Source organism: Ursus arctos, unplaced genomic scaffold (assembly GCF_023065955.2).
Source record: "Ursus arctos isolate Adak ecotype North America unplaced genomic scaffold, UrsArc2.0 scaffold_14, whole genome shotgun sequence".
NCBI lineage: Eukaryota > Metazoa > Chordata > Mammalia > Carnivora > Ursidae > Ursus > Ursus arctos.
The window spans coordinates 15,046,089-15,061,899 of NW_026622808.1; the positions used below are offsets into that span (position 1 = coordinate 15,046,089).

The following is a 15,811-nucleotide window of genomic DNA, read 5'->3' on the forward strand; positions in this document are numbered from 1 at the left end:
CACTTCCAGACTGGGGCCGAGTAAACCCGTCCGCGGGAGAGCCCAGCCCCTGGCTCCCCGCAGGCTAGGAGCCCCCGCCCCGGGCTTCCAGTCCTGCCAGGGGCTGGAGACTCCCCGTTCTGGGAAGTGTCGCTGCACCTCGGAGCAAAGGTCCTGGGACAAGGACCGGGGACAAAGGACAGAGATGCAATCGCCCGGCGGACACCAAGCCCGGCTCCGCCTATTAACACTCCGCGCAAAGGGGCGTGGGAAGTCGGGGGGCACGCCAGACCGCGGGCGCGGTTTTGACCCGGGATCTGATTGGCTAGCGGAGGACCAACCTCTACAACTGAGTGGGTGCGTGAAGTCCAGGAGCTCCTGCTGATTGGCCGAGGGGGACGAGTTTGGCGGAAGCAGCTGCTTAACACTGACTGGCTGGGAGGGAAATCCAGCGGCTCTTGCCTATTGGTTAAAGTTTAAATAAATGACCCTCCTATAATTGGCTGTTGGGCTCCGGTCCAACCGCGGAATCAGTTCGGGGGCTGAAAGTTAACCTTTTAGAGGCTGACCTCCTGCTGGGACGTTTTAGAGCCGCAGCGCGGGGCTCCTTCCCCATTCTGGCTTGCAGCCCCAGGGCGCTGTGGCTCGTTCTCTGGGCCTCAGTTTCTCTCTGGTCTCAACGACCGAGATCTCTGGCCCCTCAAGTTTCCCGTCTCGTCCCAATGAGCTGAGTCCCCCGTAGCCCCCAGCTCCAGTCCTCAATCCAATAACGGGTCGCCTCGAGTGGAAGCACTAGCTCCCCGAAAGCGGAAGTCCTGGGACCTCAGTTTCCCCACTTGTAGGTTGCCACGAGCCTCCCACGGGAGGTAGCCTTGGGCCTCTGTTTTCCGAATGGTCCCGGAGGGCTGAGTCCCCCGCCTCCCTGTCCGCGAGCAGGCTCGAGGCCTCAGTTTCCCTGCTCGCCCCGGCAGGCCGAGCCTCCCGCCCGCCCCCAGGCTGGGGCACCTCCCCTTCGGGGCGGAGCCGTGTCACGTGCCGGGAAGAAAGGGCCCGCGGCGCTCGGAGCGCACTGGGCGCAGCGGGCGCGGGGCGCTGGGCGCTAGGCGGAGCGGCCATGGCAGGTACGGCGGGACTGGCTGGGGCCGGGGGAGCACCCGGCGGGGTGGCTGCGGCGGCTGGGGGCGCGCGGCCCCGTGCAGCCTGTCGCTGCCCGCAGCTCCGGAGCCGCTGTCCCCGGCGGGCGGCGCGGGCGAGGAGGCGCCGGACGAGGATGAGGACGAGGCGGAGGCCGAGGACCCCGAGCGGCCGGCTGGAGCGGGGGGCGCGCGCAGCGGAGCCGGCGGAGGCGGAGGCGGCGGCGGCGGCGGCAGCGGAGGAGGAGGAGGATGCGGGGCCGGAGCCGGGGCGGCGGGCTGCGGCGGGCCGGGGGGCGCGCTCACTAGGCGCGCGGTCACGCTGAGGGTGCTCCTCAAAGACGCGCTGTTGGAGCCGGGCGCCGGGGTGCTGTCCATCTACTACCTGGTGAGCGCCCCTACCCCCATCCCATCCCGGCTGGGGCAGGAAGGGGAAACCGAGGCCCAGAGCTCCCTGACCGCGGGCCGAGACGGGGTGTGGGCAGGGAAAGCTGATACACGGCGCATCCAGACCCAGCAGGAGGCCCTCTGGGCTGGAGGACTTTGTTTCCAAACACCCCATTGCACAAAGGAGAAACTGAGCTCAGAAGAGGACACCACCGCTTTCCTGGCTGTGGGACCTTGCTCAGCCTCTCCATATCCTAGTTTCCTCACGTATAAAATGGGATTTTTTTTTTTTTTTCTCACGGGGTTGTAATGAGGATTAAATGAATCCAGCGCCCAGCAGGATGTCTGCTATACCGTGAGTGCTTTACAGGTTTGCTGCTGTTGCTGTGGGTCTGTGAGTGGGAGCAGTTCATGAATGGGGCGCTTGCTGCGTGCCTGGCTGTGCCCTGTGTGTTAGGGATCGAGCAGACCCCGTCCCTGCCCTTTGGGGGCTCACAGTCCAGTGAGGGGGGTGGAGACACAGAGCTGGGCACTTTCAGCCCCGGCTGATGAGGACTGTGATAATGGACATACAGGTGCTGGGAGGCACCTAAGTGGGAAGGCTTCCTGGGAGGGATGCTGTGGGTGGAAGTGGGTGCTAAGCCCTGGGGAGCAGTAGGGGGTCAGGGAGGACCTCCTGCAGGTACCTTGGTGGGTCCCAGGTCCCCGGCTCAGCCAGGCCACTGTTACTGCAGGGGAAGAAGTTCATGGGGGACCTGCAGCCCGATGGGAGGATCGTGTGGCAGGAAACGGGGCAGGTGTTCAACTCACCCAGCGCCTGGGCCACGCACTGCAAAAAGCTGGTGAACCCGGCCAAGAAGTCCGGCTGTGGCTGGGCCTCTGTCAAGTACAAGGGCCAGAAACTGGACAAGTACAAGGCAGCCTGGCTCCGGCGACACCAGCTCCACATTCCCACAGCTGCTGCCGATGAGGTGCGTCCTTCAGCCTCCTGGAGCAGGCTCTCCCTGAGTCAGTGTTGGAGAGGGAGTACCCAGAGTGAGGGCGTTGGAGCTGGGGCCCTGTGGGATGAGCAGGAGTTTGTCAGAGCAAGGTGAAGAGCGTTTTCAGAGGGAGGGCATGGCACAGCCAGGCCATGTCGGTGGAAGGCGGCACAGTGCTTGGGGACCATGATTTGCGCATACGGCTGGAGGCTCACGTGTCTTTGGTAGCTGAGGGGGCTGGGGACATTGGCAGGGACTAGATCTGGGAGAGTTCCGAGTGCTGTGATAATAATAGATCTTTGAGTAGTCGCCAGCTGGGTGTACTTAACCAAGGACCCTCTCTGGGTCCTCAGGCTTCTTCATATGGAAAATGGAGATGATCATAGTACCCGTATGTATCAGATATGTATATCTGGTTGGCAGGTCTGAAATCCGTAGGGCCGCTGGCAAGCTGGAAACAGGCCGGGAGGACTTGGGCTTTTACCCTGAGGTGGGTGGGAGCCCTGGAAGGCTAGGGCAGAGGATGGATAGACCTGACTCAGGTGCCCACGGGCGCCCTCTGGTGGCTGCTCTATGCAGTACAGACTGGGAGGCAGGGCGAGGGTGGGAGCTGGGGACCAGTATGCAGGAGACTGAACTGGTCCAGGTGCGAGATGATGGGGTGGACCAGCGCGACAGTGGATGGGGGAAGAAGTGGGCAAGTTTTGACTAGTTTTTAAAGTGGATGTCACGGGATTTGCTGCTGCATGAGATGTTGGTGTTAAGGGATATTTTGTTCTGAGCAAGTGGATGGCTGGAGCTGCCATTATCACAGATATGGGTATTGGGGAGGAGCAGGTGTGGGGGACGGTCGGGTGCAGTGTGGCCGAGCTGAGTGTGAGACGCCCGGGAGCCCCCCGTAAAGAGACCTCCAGGATCAGCCGGACCTCCAAGTCTGGAGCTCAGGGGAGGGCCAGTCTGGAGATGGGACTGTGGGCATCATCCCGCTGTAGACAGGGGGGTTGAGAGTGGACGAGCCTGCCCGGGAGGGGGGCGAAGAGGTCCGACCATCCAGCCTGGGCACCGCGGGAAGGGTGGGAGACCGAAGGGGCTGGAGGGGTGGGAGGGAAGCCGGGTCCCTGAGGAGTTCCCGGGAGCAGGAGGGGGTCGGGCCAGTGAGACACCGCGGTGAGGGGGAGAAGGACAGAGACTATGTGACTGTTGGATTTGGACACTGGGAAGTCACCCCAGCAGGGGCAGTTAAGGGGAGATCAGGAGGAGGGATTATTGAGAGAATCTGATGACATAATCCCCTAAGCACTGGCTTGCCCAATGAGTGGATCAACAGGAAGTATGCCAATTGCTTTGTGGGCGTTATCTTATTTCATCCTGATGCTGTCCCTCTGCAGCTGGAGGTCATTGTGTGGTTTTACAGACGAGGAGCCTAGAGCTCAGTGAGGTTAGGGCGCTTGCCGGAAGCCACACAGCTTGTAAAAAGCAGAGGGGAGGTTTGGATCTTCTGCAAGGCGCTCAAACCTGAGTTGCGACAGAACTATAGGTGGCCTCTGCTCACTCCCTCCCTCTAGTGGACATCTGGGGCAATGGCAGGAACCTAAGGCTCAGGCCAACCAAAGGTCCGTTTGGCCCGTGGTGAGGAGGGTGGGCGGCATCCAGCTGGAGGTCCTGTGGCTGTCCCCCACCCCCACCCCACCAGAGCCCGGCCAGTGAAGGGGAGGAGGAGGAGCTGTTGATAGAGGAAGAAGAGGAGGAGGTTCTGGCAGGGGTCTCCACGGAGGACAAGAGTCGGAGACCACCTGTGAAGGGGCCTGTGGAGCCTGCCCACCCAGGTGAGAGGCTTAGGGGAGGGGAGGAGGTGGCACAGGAGGCGGGCACAACTCAAGGGAGGGAGGTGGCCGGGGACAGAGCTGGCCTTTCTTTTTCTCAGCGCTCCCAAGATGCCAGGCTGACTTCCTAGCCCTGCTGCCTAATTTCTTTCCCATGCTGCCTGATTTCCCATGCTCTCTTAAAGGACTTCTTTGCCTCATTGCCTGATTCCTTTGCCCTCCCCCCCCACCTGGTTTTCTGAGGTCCTCACCTGATTTCCTAAGCCCTTCATCTGGCATTTTAATCTCCTTTTTTCCGATTTATTAACCTGCCGCTTGATTTCTCCGTTCTGCAGCCCGATTTTTCAAGCTGCCTCTGGAGGTTTTTGTTTCTTGGGCTGCCTGGGCTTTTGTTTTCCGGTTCTGGGCTGGGAGGGATTGATGCTGCCTTTTTCCCATTACCCCACACCATGCAGAGGCTGTGCCCCCCGGGAAGCGGTTGGAAAACAAGATCCGGGCGCCTGTGCGTTACTGCATGTTGGGCAGTCGTGACTCGGCCAGGTCAGACACCCCCCGCCCCCGTGTACAGGCGCTCTGCGGGGGTGGGGGCAGCACGAGCAGGAGTAGGGTGGGCGCAAGGCCTCCTGTGCTCAGAGCTGGCTCCCGAGGCAAGCTGTGGGACCCTCTGGCTCCGACAGGAACCCCCACACCCTGGTGGAAGTAACATCGTTTGCTGCCATCAACAAGTTCCAGCCGTTCAACGTGGCCATCTCCAGCAACGTGCTGTTCCTGCTGGTGTGTGCCCTGCTGCCACCGTGTCCCTTGCGGGCCAAGGGCCAGGCCTGGGCAGGTGGCTGGGGCACCTGGGAGGGGTCCCTGGAATGTTAGCTCTGTGAGGGCAGGGACCGTGTCTGCTTTGTTCACTGCTAGTAAACAGTAGGCACTCAAGGTTTGAACGAAGAAGGTGGGTGGGGTGGTCCCTGCACATCGCAAGGGCTCTGGCCCCGAGGATAGACATTTGGGGCTGGGCCGCAGCCTGAGCCGCTCTCCCGCTGTCCATCCCCTCCCCAGGACTTCCACAGCCACCTGACTCGCAGCGAGGTCGTGGGGTACCTGGGGGGCCGCTGGGACATCAACAGCCAGAGTGGGTATTTGGGGCCAGGTGGGCAGGGGGGGCGCTTGGGGCCGGGGTTGATGTCTGCACCTTCTCCCTGCCTCTGCGCAGTGCTCACTGTGCTAAGAGCCTTCCCCTGTCGGAGCCGGCTGGGGGACGCGGATATGGCCGCCACCATGGAAGAGGAGGTGAGGGGACACATGGGGTCAGGGTGTTCTGGGGAGGGCGGGGGTGGACGCAGCTGTCCTGGCTGCCGTGTCCTGGTGTCTAGCACCAGGTATCCTGGTTCAACAAGTGTGCAGATATATGTGTGTGTGTGTGTGTGAGTACCCACCGTGTGTCTGTGACCCCACGGTCATCCTTCCTCTCTGCACAGGTGGCCAGCCCCCTTTCCCTCTGCACCCCCGTTTCCATGCCGTGCCTGGCGTATAGTGACAGTCTGATGAACATCAGCTGCCATTCTGATAGTGTTTGCACCATGCGGTTTTGCACGGGCCTGGCGCTGTGCCGCGTGCTCCATACCGGCCTTACCCGGGCACCACCGGTGGCTCTCGGGGCGGCCAGTAGGTGTGGATTCGGCAGGCACGTCTCCCGGCCCACCTCTGTCTTGCTCCCTAGGCCCTCGTTTGCCTCTCATCCGGAAATGCCTGTCCTGCTCGAGGGCACACACACCCATCCAGCTCCTCATTTAACTATTTGAGTCCCTGCTGTGTGCCAGGAATTGTTCATGAGCTAGGGGTACAGCAGTGCCCCCCGATAAACTGTTGCCTTTGCTTGGTGACAGGTGCATCTTTTTATGTGGGGTGGGGGCAGGGTCTGTCTTGGTCACGGCTGTGTCCCCGGGCCTGGTACACAGCAGGCACATAATCACTGCTGGCCTCACAGGGGGATGGAAAGAGGCTGGTGTGCGCGCGCACGCACGGGCTGGTAGAGCCCCCGGCCGGCGCCCTGCCCGCCCCAGCCTCGCCTGTGCCCCCAGATCTACCAGAGCCTGCTTCTGCGGGGCCTGTCCCTGGTGGGGTGGTACCACAGCCACCCGCACAGCCCCGCGCTGCCGTCGCTGCAGGACATCGACTCGCAGATGGACTACCAGCTGCGGCTGCAGGGCTCCAGCAATGGCTTCCAGCCCTGCCTGGCCCTGCTCTGCTGTAAGTCCGGCTGCCCGGCGTGCGTGCGTGCGGGCGCGCGTGCGCGCGCGTGGCCGTCCTGGGCCGCTGACCGCTCCAGGACCAGCCCCCACCCTCACTCTCCTCCTGCAGCGCCTTACTACACCGGCAATCCGGGGCCCGAGTCCAAGATCTCACCCTTCTGGGTGATGCCGCCCCCTGAGGTAGGCGGGGCCGGGAGGGGCTGGGGCCCCAGTGTCTCTGTGAAATGGGAACAGAACCCTTGCACTATCTGAGGTTCCGGAGAAGGCCTGGGCGCTGAGGGATGTTGAAGAGGTGTGGGCTCCACATGGAGCATGCTGCCCTCGTTCCTAAGACGGCCTCCTTCCCGAACCTGTGCTGGGGTCAGAAATGGGGTTTGGAGAGCTGTTCCCGGCCTCTCGTGCTGGGCCCGGGGCCATGCGGCCCTGAACCTGGTCGCAGTGCAGAGCCAGGACTGGAGTCTGGATTCCCCGATTGCTGCCCAGGGCACATCCCTCATGGGATGGGGGGCTGGACGTGGCTGGCGGTGACCGGCTTGTGTCCCTGCCAGCAAAGGCCCAGTGACTACGGCATCCCCATGGACGTGGAGATGGCCTATGTCCAGGACAACTTTCTGACTAACGACATCCTGCATGAGATGGTGAGCTCACTCCTAGGTGCGGTGGGCGGGGCCCCCGGGAAGGGGGGTGGGGCTTTGGGCGAAACTGCAGGACTCAGGGTGGCTGAATGTGCCACATCAGGGCAGGGGTCAGACCCTTCCGTGGCTGAAACTCAAGTCCCAGATTCTTGCCCACCTGCTCCCCGCCCCAGCCTGGCCTCCTTGCTGTTCTGGAACTTGCTGGAGGTGCTCGGCCTCGCGCCTCTGCACCTGCCACTGACTGTCCAAATGAAGACACGTGAGGGACTCCAGGTGGTGCCCGGATGAATGTTTTTAGTGCCCACGTTCTAACAGCCGTTTGAAAAACAGCTAGAAGGTCACACCTGTGGTATTGAGGATCCGCTGTTGCTGGGGACGCGGCCGCACGAGGGGGCGGGTCAGGCCTGCGCAGACATTCCGAATCACCCGTGCCTCCCTCTGTCGGGGGTCCTTCCGTCTCCCCCTCCAGGGGCCTCCTGCTCAGCTCCCTTATTTCCCTCTGGTGGCGCTCCTCAGTGGTCTGTCTTGGGGTCCTGGGTAGCGTCCGCGTGCTATAGAGGACCGGGAGCTCCGCGTGGCGCGGGAGGGCGGGAGCGAGGGGTCCCATCGGCCCCCCGTCCTGTAGATGCTGCTGGTGGAGTTCTACAAGGGCGCCCCTGACCTCGTGAGGTTCCAGGAGCCCTGGAGCCAGGAGCACACGTACCTCGACAAGCTGAAGGTAAGCCTCATGCCCCCCGTCTCCTGCAAACCCCTGGAGGAAGACCGTTCTTGGGGAGCCCCCAGGGATCTATCCATGGGCAGCCTAAGAAACAGGTGTGGTCCTACACTGTTCTGTATGAAGTACTGCAGCTGGATATTAAGGCTGCCAAAGCGGAGTCTTGTTTGGCCACAGGACGGGAATGCAGTCAGAGTAGTGTCCCGAAAGCCAGGTTTTATTTTTAAAGGAGGGGGCCCACTCGTGCATCTACTGAAATGCAGATGACAGCTAACAGCCCGCGGGCCGGGGTTGGAGAGAAGCTGCGCTGGGCTGTCTCACAGTGTGGGTGTCCGCGGGGAGCACACAAGGGGCTGTGGTCCGAGCCGGAGCCTCGACTCCAGCAAAGCTGAACCAAGCCGAGAGCAGCCGGTGCCCTGAAGGGTTTCTCCAGCTCTCTGGCCCTACAGTCATTTAGGGGGACACTTAAGGGCTGGGGGGGGGGGGGGGCGTGTCTGACTTCCAGGGTGGAAGTCCTTCTCAGAAGGCATTTTCAACTCCACTGGGTAGAGAAGAGTTTGGCATGCTTGGTTGTTTTGTACTAACTTAGAGCGACCAGAGCTTCGAGCTGCCATGGGGCCCCTCCACCCCGTCACTGGGCCGGTGGGGTGGGGGGGCGGCTTCCCATGCAAGGGGTGTGAGAGCAGAGTGTGGAACGTGCAGATAGTACCCCCTTCCCCCGCCAAGACCCAGAACACTGCATGAGTGGGCCGCCTCCTTTAAAAGTAAAACCTGGCTTTCGGGACACTACTGTGTACCTCGGTTCGTAGAGCCCCTGTGCCTGGATGGGGGGCGGGGGGCAGGACCTCTGGGCCCAACCCTGAGGCGCCAGCCTTGCTCGTTTCAGCTCTCCCTGGCCAGCAGGACACCCGAAGACCAGGGCCTGGGCCACGCGCTGGAGCAGGTCTACAGCCTTCTTAAACAAGGGAGCGGAGGCACTGCCTCTGAGGGCCTGGGGGCCCTCTTGGTTGGACTCTGAACCCCCAGCGGTTCCAGCCGAGGGGGAGTGGGTCTGGGGGCTTTGTCCGTGGCGCAGATAATAAAGGGGAGGAGCAAAGAGCCCGGGCGTGTGTCTCACCCGGGGGTGCACTCGTCGCCGGGCACGTGGGCAGCTGTCTGGGCAGCGAGGCGCCCTGGCTGGTGCAGGAGGGGACGCTCGTCGTGCTGCCGTGGTGCGGGCTTCCCGGGGCCAGGGCTGCAGCGGGGTCTGGGGAGCTACAGCGCCGGTGGCCGGGCAGAGGACAGCTGTCCCTCCCTGGCTCCTGGGGGTGGATACCCTCCCCGGGAGTGGTCCTGCCCTGACAGGGGACCCCTTGGGGAGCTGTGAGGGTCCAGGTGCGCTGGGGGAAGACCAACCCTGCACCACAAACAAGCACGAGGCTCTAGAAAGAGACATTTAATACTTTTTTTAAAAAAGTCAGGATTACATTTTGATCTGCCCTGGATTGTGACCAAGGCTCTGCCGCTCATCTTTGCTAGGAGGTCGGTGCCTCCCCCCTGGAATGGCACTGGGGGGGTTCGGGGAGGAGCAGAGCCTGGCATCCCCGGGGGCTGTGCCGGGTCATCAGAGGAGGGGAATGTGATCCAGTCCTGAAGTCCCCCAGTTGAGCCAATTTTTGGATGAGGCAAGAGAGGAAATGGACGCAGGGCTGGGCTCTGGTCAGGGCAGCTGCCTGCCTGGGTCTCTGGGGAGACGGCTGGGGCCACTGTCTGCAGCGGGGACAGCGGCCAGCTTAGGAGGAGGGAGGCGCCTGTGACCCTCTTGAGGGTAGTCCCAGCAGCCAGGGCTCTGGGAACATTCATCAAAGCCTTTGTATTTGACCTTCCGCAGAGCAGAGGCTGGAAGACTCCTGTGGTCCCGTCTGTGGTGCACACGTGTGTGCTGTGTGCACAGCTGGTGGTGGCAGCTTGTGCCGGAGAAGAACGTCTGTGTGCTTGTCTGGGGTGGGGCGCCCTACACGTGGGAACTGAGGACAGGGTGCAGGATGGGGTGGAGGCAGGAGACGACAGCAGCTCCGAGGCTGCTCAGGAAAGGGCCGCTCTTTAGGGGAACCCTGAGGACCCCAGGATTGTGTCTCCCCAGGGAGGTGGCATCACGGGTGTGCCGGGGCCTGGGGCGCCCTGGAGTTGGGGCTGGGAAGGAGTGCTGTGGGGTAATTTAAAAGCAGGGTGGCGAGTCTTGGCCAGGGGTCCTACTCAGAACACCCAGTGGCACAGATGTTCAGCACATCCTGTTAAGGGCAGGACTCCTGGGGGGTGGGAGACACCCCAGAACAGAGGAGACAGGACAGGGTGTGTGTGCACACACGTGTGTGTGTGTGAATGAGGGGGCCCACCTGGAGTTACCCGTTCCTGGAGGGGCGGGAGGAAGTTAGTGTTTCTAAGAGCACCTTAGTGTCAGGCCCCTCGGGGCACGGGGCTGGGGACGCGCAGTCAGGGAGCAGCGAGGAGGAAAAATACTGCCTAGCCCCAAGACTGCTGCGTGGAGAGAGGGCTGTGGGTGAGCGCTAGTGTCAGCGGCCCCTGCCTCCCTGGCCCCCGTTGCCCCAGGGGGGCCTGCCTTCCCCTCCTCAGGCCCAGGAGCACCGGCGGGCACTGCCCTGGCTGCAGAGGGCAGGTGGGCGCAGGCCAGGTGGAGTGGGCCGACGCCCTCACTGCGGCAGGGGCACCAGCACCTCCACGTAGCTGAGGGGGAAGAAGCCCGACTGGCCATGGAGCATGCCCTCGTACCAGTTCTCGTCGATCTGGTTGGTCAGCGTGATGACGTCACCCTCGTGGAAGCCCAGCTCCCCGGCGTTCTCGGGCTCAAAGTCGTACAGTGCTTTGCAGCTCGGCTGGTCCAGGGGTGCTGGGGGCAGGGGCTCGGCTCAGACCCCTGGCTCCCTCCTGCCCCGCCCTGCCCGCCCCAGCCTGGTCGTGTCCCCTGAAGGACAGCTCCTGCTTCCTCTGCTGCCCCCCAGCCTTGTCAAAAAGGAGTAACAAGGGACAAGAGGGATGGAAATGGGCTCCATCAGTGGGCATCAAACGCTGGGGACACCCAGGGGCATCAGCATGACAGAATGACCAGAAGCCCTTAGGCTGCCCCTCAGAGAGCCTAGAGGCTGTTCGACACCCTTGGTGTTCACGGAAGACCCTCCTGCAGATGGGGAGGCCCAGAGAGGCCGTGCTGTGCCTCGCAGGCCGCAGGGGCTAGCCCCTCCCCTGCCCGAGATGGGCCAAGAGGACTGACCCCAGGGGCATCTTCTTCTACCAGACAAGGGGAGGAGAAGGGTCCTTCTGAACAGACCAGAAGGCAGTGTTTCACACTGAGGTGGGGAGCTTGTGAGGGTAGGGTCTGTGCCCAGGGACACTCACGCATGCTCCTGCTGGGGGTCCGGATGGGCTTGTCGGAAGACCGGAAAGATGACGAAGCTGCTTGCAGACAAAGAAGAGAGGGCGACTGAGAACCTTGGGCTAGGTCACTTCCCCAGAGGGAGTGGGGTGGGCCTGGCTCCGAAGTTTGGACAGAGGTGGGCTGGGGGCGGCCCCCTCCCCGCTCCTTACGTGTGATTTTGGGGGCCGTGGCACAAGGGAAGCCCCCGTTGGACTGCTCAGGCTCTCCAAGGTCGAAGGGCTCCCGAGGCTTGGGCTTGTATTCCCGCTTGGGACGAGAGGAGGCTTCCCGCATCCTGCAGGGAGGGAGAGCTATGAGCAGCCAGCAGCAGGGCTGGAGTCCTGTGTGTGCCAAGATAAAGGGACACATCCGTCCCCGCCACTGATGCTGCTGCCCAGGGCTTGGGGTGGGAGGAGGGGCCCTGAGACCAGGCCTGGACACGGAGGCCCAAAGGGTCTCCCAGTTCGTCAGCTCCCCCAGCTCAGGCCTTTCTCAGAGGCTGCCAGCTGGCCAGGTCCTGCCAAATGCTGCAGCCCCCTTGCCATGCCCAAGGGGGACATCTGTGGACACGGCTGCCCAAGGCTGTCCTTCTCAGGCCCTAGACCAGTGAATAGCTCTCAGAGGGGAGCTCCATCCGCCCCTGCCCTGGGTAACCCACCCCCACCTCAGGCCCAGAGCTCTGAAAGGCCTCCCAGGCCATTCTTCTGGCCTCCCAGCCTCAGGTGACTCCAACCCTTCTTTCTGACAACTGTGACAAGCCTGATGAGGTCTTTCTCCCTCTTGGAGCCCCCACCCCCGAGTGCAGTCTGGGGATTCTTTATGAAAAGCCACCAGCCCCCTGCTCTGTCACATGCTCCAAGCAGGGCTGCGCTGTCAGGGAGGTTGGCGGTGGTGTCCTGGAAGCCCTAAAGGGCCCGCCCAGGAATCCATGGGAGCACTCTAGGCTTCCAGGGCCCCCGGGCCCAGCACAAAGCTGGACGTGGCTCCCGCAGGGAAGGCTGGCTGGGGCTCACCTTCGCTTGAGCTTGTCGGCCAGCTCGTCCAGGATCTGCACGGCCTGCCGGTGGTAGTCGAGCTGGGCGTCCACCAGCGCGCAGAGCTGGCTCACCTGCTCGATCTGCAAGGGAGCAGCCCGCTGAAGGGCTGGCCCTCCCTGTGACCCCTACCCCCAAGACCGCCTCTTTTAGGGAGTCTTGCCAGAATGCTCCCGACACAGGGGCTGGGTCCCCTCCCCATCTGCCTGACCCCTGTGCTGCTGCTGGAGGAGACCCAAAAGCTTCAGGGCGTGAGTGGAGGCCCCTCGGGCTCCTTCGGGCTCCTTCAGGCTCCTTCAGGCTCCTTCAGGCTCGGAGCTGGGGCTGAGCCCGCTGTGGGCAGGGCATGCGTGACTCCGCCCACTGGCCCCAAATTTGGGTGGGGGCTCCCCCCAGGGAGGGCCTGGACGCACATCGGTCTCCAGGAGGTTGTGCATGCTGGTCTCGGCCACCTCCTTGGACTCCTCAAACTTCTCCAGGGCCTGGCGCAGCTCCTCATCGGGGATCCTGCCCTGTCGCTTCTTCTTGTAGTCGAAGTCCAGGCGGCGGCCCTCCAGCTTCTTCAGGTGGTGCTGGGATGGGGGCGGGGGCATGGGGCTGTGAGGTGCGTGCTGGGGGCTGCGGGAGGACGACGCTGGCGGGGCTGCGTGAGGGCAGGCACACTGAATGGGGTGTGGGAGGACGGGAGGGGGGCGGCACCTGGATCTCCTTCAGGTCCTTGTCACACAAGTTCTGCAGGGGGTCAATGAAGTTCTGCTTGACCTCTATGTCCAGAGAATCCTTCACCTCTGCCAGGCGCTTCATGGACTCCCCCGCATCCAGCAGGGCATCCCCTGCAGCAGAGTGGGGAGTGGGGGAGAAGCTGTCATAGGCGGCCAGGGCCTAGGAGCCCAAGCTACCCCCAACTTCTAACCTGCCCTCACACCCCAGCGCCCAGACGCCAGAATTCAGGACAAAACAAGAGTCCCTGGAGTCTGAATCTGAGCCCCAGCAGCCAGGAGCTGGCGATGATGAGGGTCAAGCCCCCGCAACCCCCCTGCCCAGTTTCCCCAGCATTAGCTGTGGGGCTCAAGGGCAGGCTTTCCAGTGGCCTTGGCCCTACAGCCAACACTCCAATACTTGCTTATCCCCACTGAGGAAGGAAGGGTGTTCTGGGAGCCTCAGTCGCCCTCGTCCAGGGGAGTAACAGGCACTGGAGAAGACGGGAGCAGTGGCAGGAAGTGGCATCCCGCCCTCCAGTGCCCGACGCTCTGGCCCTCTAGCCCGGCCTTCCATTGCTCTCACCGAAGTTGGACTCGCCGCCCAGCTCCTTCCCATGGCGGATCATGCACTCGCCCAGCAGGCCCTCGGACTGTGGGTAGCCAGGGTTCTTCACCTGCCCCCGGATCTTGGACACCGTGTTGAGCATCGTCAGCTTGGCCCGTGAAGCTGGAAGAGAATGGACTGGGTAGGCATGCGGCCAGTCTCAAGACCCAGGCCTGCACTTGGCCAGTGCTGCAGGCTGCCTCCTCTCCCCAACACCCTTATTTCTAAAGCGCTGCCCTGACCCAAGCAACCTTGGTTCCTATGCCTGCTGATGGCCAGGCTCCGAGGAGAATCTCCTGCAGAGATCTCCTTCCTCCACTCCCCTGGGCCACAGGAGCACTGGTAGTGAGCAGGTGACTGGCTCCTCTGGACCCCTGGGGGCCTCCTTGTCCTGGAGCACAGCTCTGATCACAGAAGCTCCCTTCCCTGGCCTGGGGCACAGCACCCCAGCGAAGGGGGGGCAGGTATAAGTGCGTACGGGTCCAGGCGCCCAAGACACAGCCCCCCACCTGGCGGGGGGGGAGGAGCTGCGTGCTTGCCTCTGCCTGCCCGTCTGTCCCACACCTACCACCTTCTGCGACGGGAACTCGGATTCGGATTTTCCTCAGGAAAAGGTCCCCATCTCTCTCTCTGACTTAGGACCCTCCCACCTCATGCTCCAAAGGTGGGCCTGCAGCTGGGGCCTGGCAAACGGGTGGGCAACCAATTCAAACTGGTCCAGTGAGTTGGTTAGGTGGAAAAGATGCTCTTTTCTGCTGGGACTATTAGCCTTAAGGGTGATTTCAGACCAGGGTTGCCACAAAGAATGAGCGCTGCCTGATGCAGTGGGAAGGAAATGCATGACTCTGAAGACGTCCTTGGGTCCTTGGATTCAGACCCATGAAACCCGCCTGCCTCTGCCCGGGCACTTCAGCTCTCAGCCCACACATTCCTCGACTCCGGTAACCGGCAGATTCCTGGCTGAGCTGGCCAGCACCCCTACCTGGGTTGGGCTGCAGGTACTCAATGGTTCTGGCCAGCACTTCTGTCACAGCCTTGCTGGTGACATCCACCTTCTGTGAAGAGAAGCAGGGTGTGGGCTTTGCAACCATCGGGGCGCCGGAGGCCAGACCAGGAGTCCCTGGACAGCCCTTGCCCTGCTCCCCGGCCCCACTGCCTCCCAGGGCCGGGGAACCCATCCCTCCGTGAGCTCCCCCCGCAGCCCGGGTGTAGCACTGCTGTGGCCCGTGAGAGTGAACAGTGCTGGGCATCAGACAGGCTGCACCGCCTCTCCTGGTACCTTCTCCATCTCTTTGAAGTCTTCATCAAGCTTGGTCCCTTCGGCCCCTCCGACCTTCTCACTGACCAGCTGGGGGACAGGAGGGAAAACATTGTGAGCCTCAGACAAGGAGGAGGACTGGCTGTGCCTTCCAGCCATGTCCACTGCCAGGGGAACAGGTGAAGGGGTCAGCACGTCCATGACGGCTTCCCAGGGATGCAGCTGATGGCAAGATGGGAGGCTGAGTGAGGCCGTGCTGCCAAACCCACAGCCTTCTTTGAACCAGAGCTGGGGGTGGGGGTGGCATCTCCAGCTGGAAGCCTTCCTTGGCCATGCCTACCCTTGAGTGCCACCATCCCCAGCCTGCTTGGGGCCAACCACAGCTGAGTGACCCTCCCTCAGGGTCCTCTCTCAGGGCTCAGGTGCCCACACCCAGACAGTGATGCCATGGTTCAGCTCCAGGTGTGGGGAAAAGGTTCGTCAGAGCCTCTTTGCTCAGGGATCACACACCTCCCTTTCCCCCACTGAATTCCTGCCTCTTTGGGAAGGAATCCTGGGAACCTGGGGCCAGCACTTCCCCAAAACACACTCTCCCTGGGCACCTCTGGGAGATGAGCAGGTCTGTGGTAGGGAGGAGGTCCTGTGGCTGAATGGATGTGAGGACGACCCAGTCCATCGCTTTGTGCGCCACCCCCCCCACCAAGCACAGGATCCAGGGAAGCACAGGGCCAGTGGGCTGGGGCTTTCTACTTGGCTGGGCTTGGGAGTCAGGGGGTGCCTAGGGTGCAGGTGAGCGGTGAGGCTGCTGCAGTGGGGGGACAGGAAGGAAGCAGGGCTGGTGCAGGGCCTGCCTGGTGACTGTCACCACCTGCAGCGGCTCGGGCCACTCGCCGTCCTCTAGGGGACC

General features: G+C 62.7%; 2 protein-coding genes across 3 annotated transcripts in view; one reads left to right on the top strand and one right to left on the bottom strand.

The window, feature by feature from the left end:
* Nucleotides 1-994: 994 nt before the first annotated feature.
* MPND (MPN domain containing) lies at nucleotides 995-8,993 on the top strand. Of its 2 annotated transcripts, none has more exons than XM_026481098.4 (13): nucleotides 995-1,100; nucleotides 1,196-1,500; nucleotides 2,234-2,470; nucleotides 4,173-4,305; nucleotides 4,758-4,842; nucleotides 4,980-5,076; nucleotides 5,353-5,425; nucleotides 5,507-5,583; nucleotides 6,375-6,543; nucleotides 6,655-6,725; nucleotides 7,094-7,183; nucleotides 7,806-7,898; nucleotides 8,767-8,993. In XM_026481098.4, exons 1-13 carry the CDS (start codon nucleotides 1,094-1,096, stop codon nucleotides 8,911-8,913), a joined length of 1,584 nt encoding a protein of 527 aa, XP_026336883.2. In that variant the 5' UTR covers nucleotides 995-1,093; the 3' UTR covers nucleotides 8,914-8,993. The 2 variants fall into 2 exon arrangements, with proteins under 2 accessions (XP_026336883.2, XP_026336884.2); XM_026481099.4 differs by having other exon boundaries at nucleotides 996-1,100; nucleotides 8,782-8,993.
* Nucleotides 8,994-9,315: 322 nt separating this feature from the next.
* SH3GL1 (SH3 domain containing GRB2 like 1, endophilin A2) overlaps nucleotides 9,316-15,811 on the bottom strand; it is a 32,088-nt gene continuing 25,592 nt past the window's right edge. Inside the window, exons 2-10 of the mRNA XM_026481102.4 lie at nucleotides 14,926-14,994; nucleotides 14,629-14,701; nucleotides 13,626-13,769; nucleotides 13,041-13,174; nucleotides 12,755-12,913; nucleotides 12,321-12,424; nucleotides 11,478-11,602; nucleotides 11,289-11,345; nucleotides 9,316-10,782 (exon numbers count right to left, since the gene is read on the bottom strand). Coding sequence (XP_026336887.3) covers nucleotides 10,586-10,782; nucleotides 11,289-11,345; nucleotides 11,478-11,602; nucleotides 12,321-12,424; nucleotides 12,755-12,913; nucleotides 13,041-13,174; nucleotides 13,626-13,769; nucleotides 14,629-14,701; nucleotides 14,926-14,994 — 1,062 coding nt within the window. The 3' untranslated portion in view covers nucleotides 9,316-10,585. The remainder of the gene's footprint in view (nucleotides 10,783-11,288; nucleotides 11,346-11,477; nucleotides 11,603-12,320; nucleotides 12,425-12,754; nucleotides 12,914-13,040; nucleotides 13,175-13,625; nucleotides 13,770-14,628; nucleotides 14,702-14,925; nucleotides 14,995-15,811) is intronic.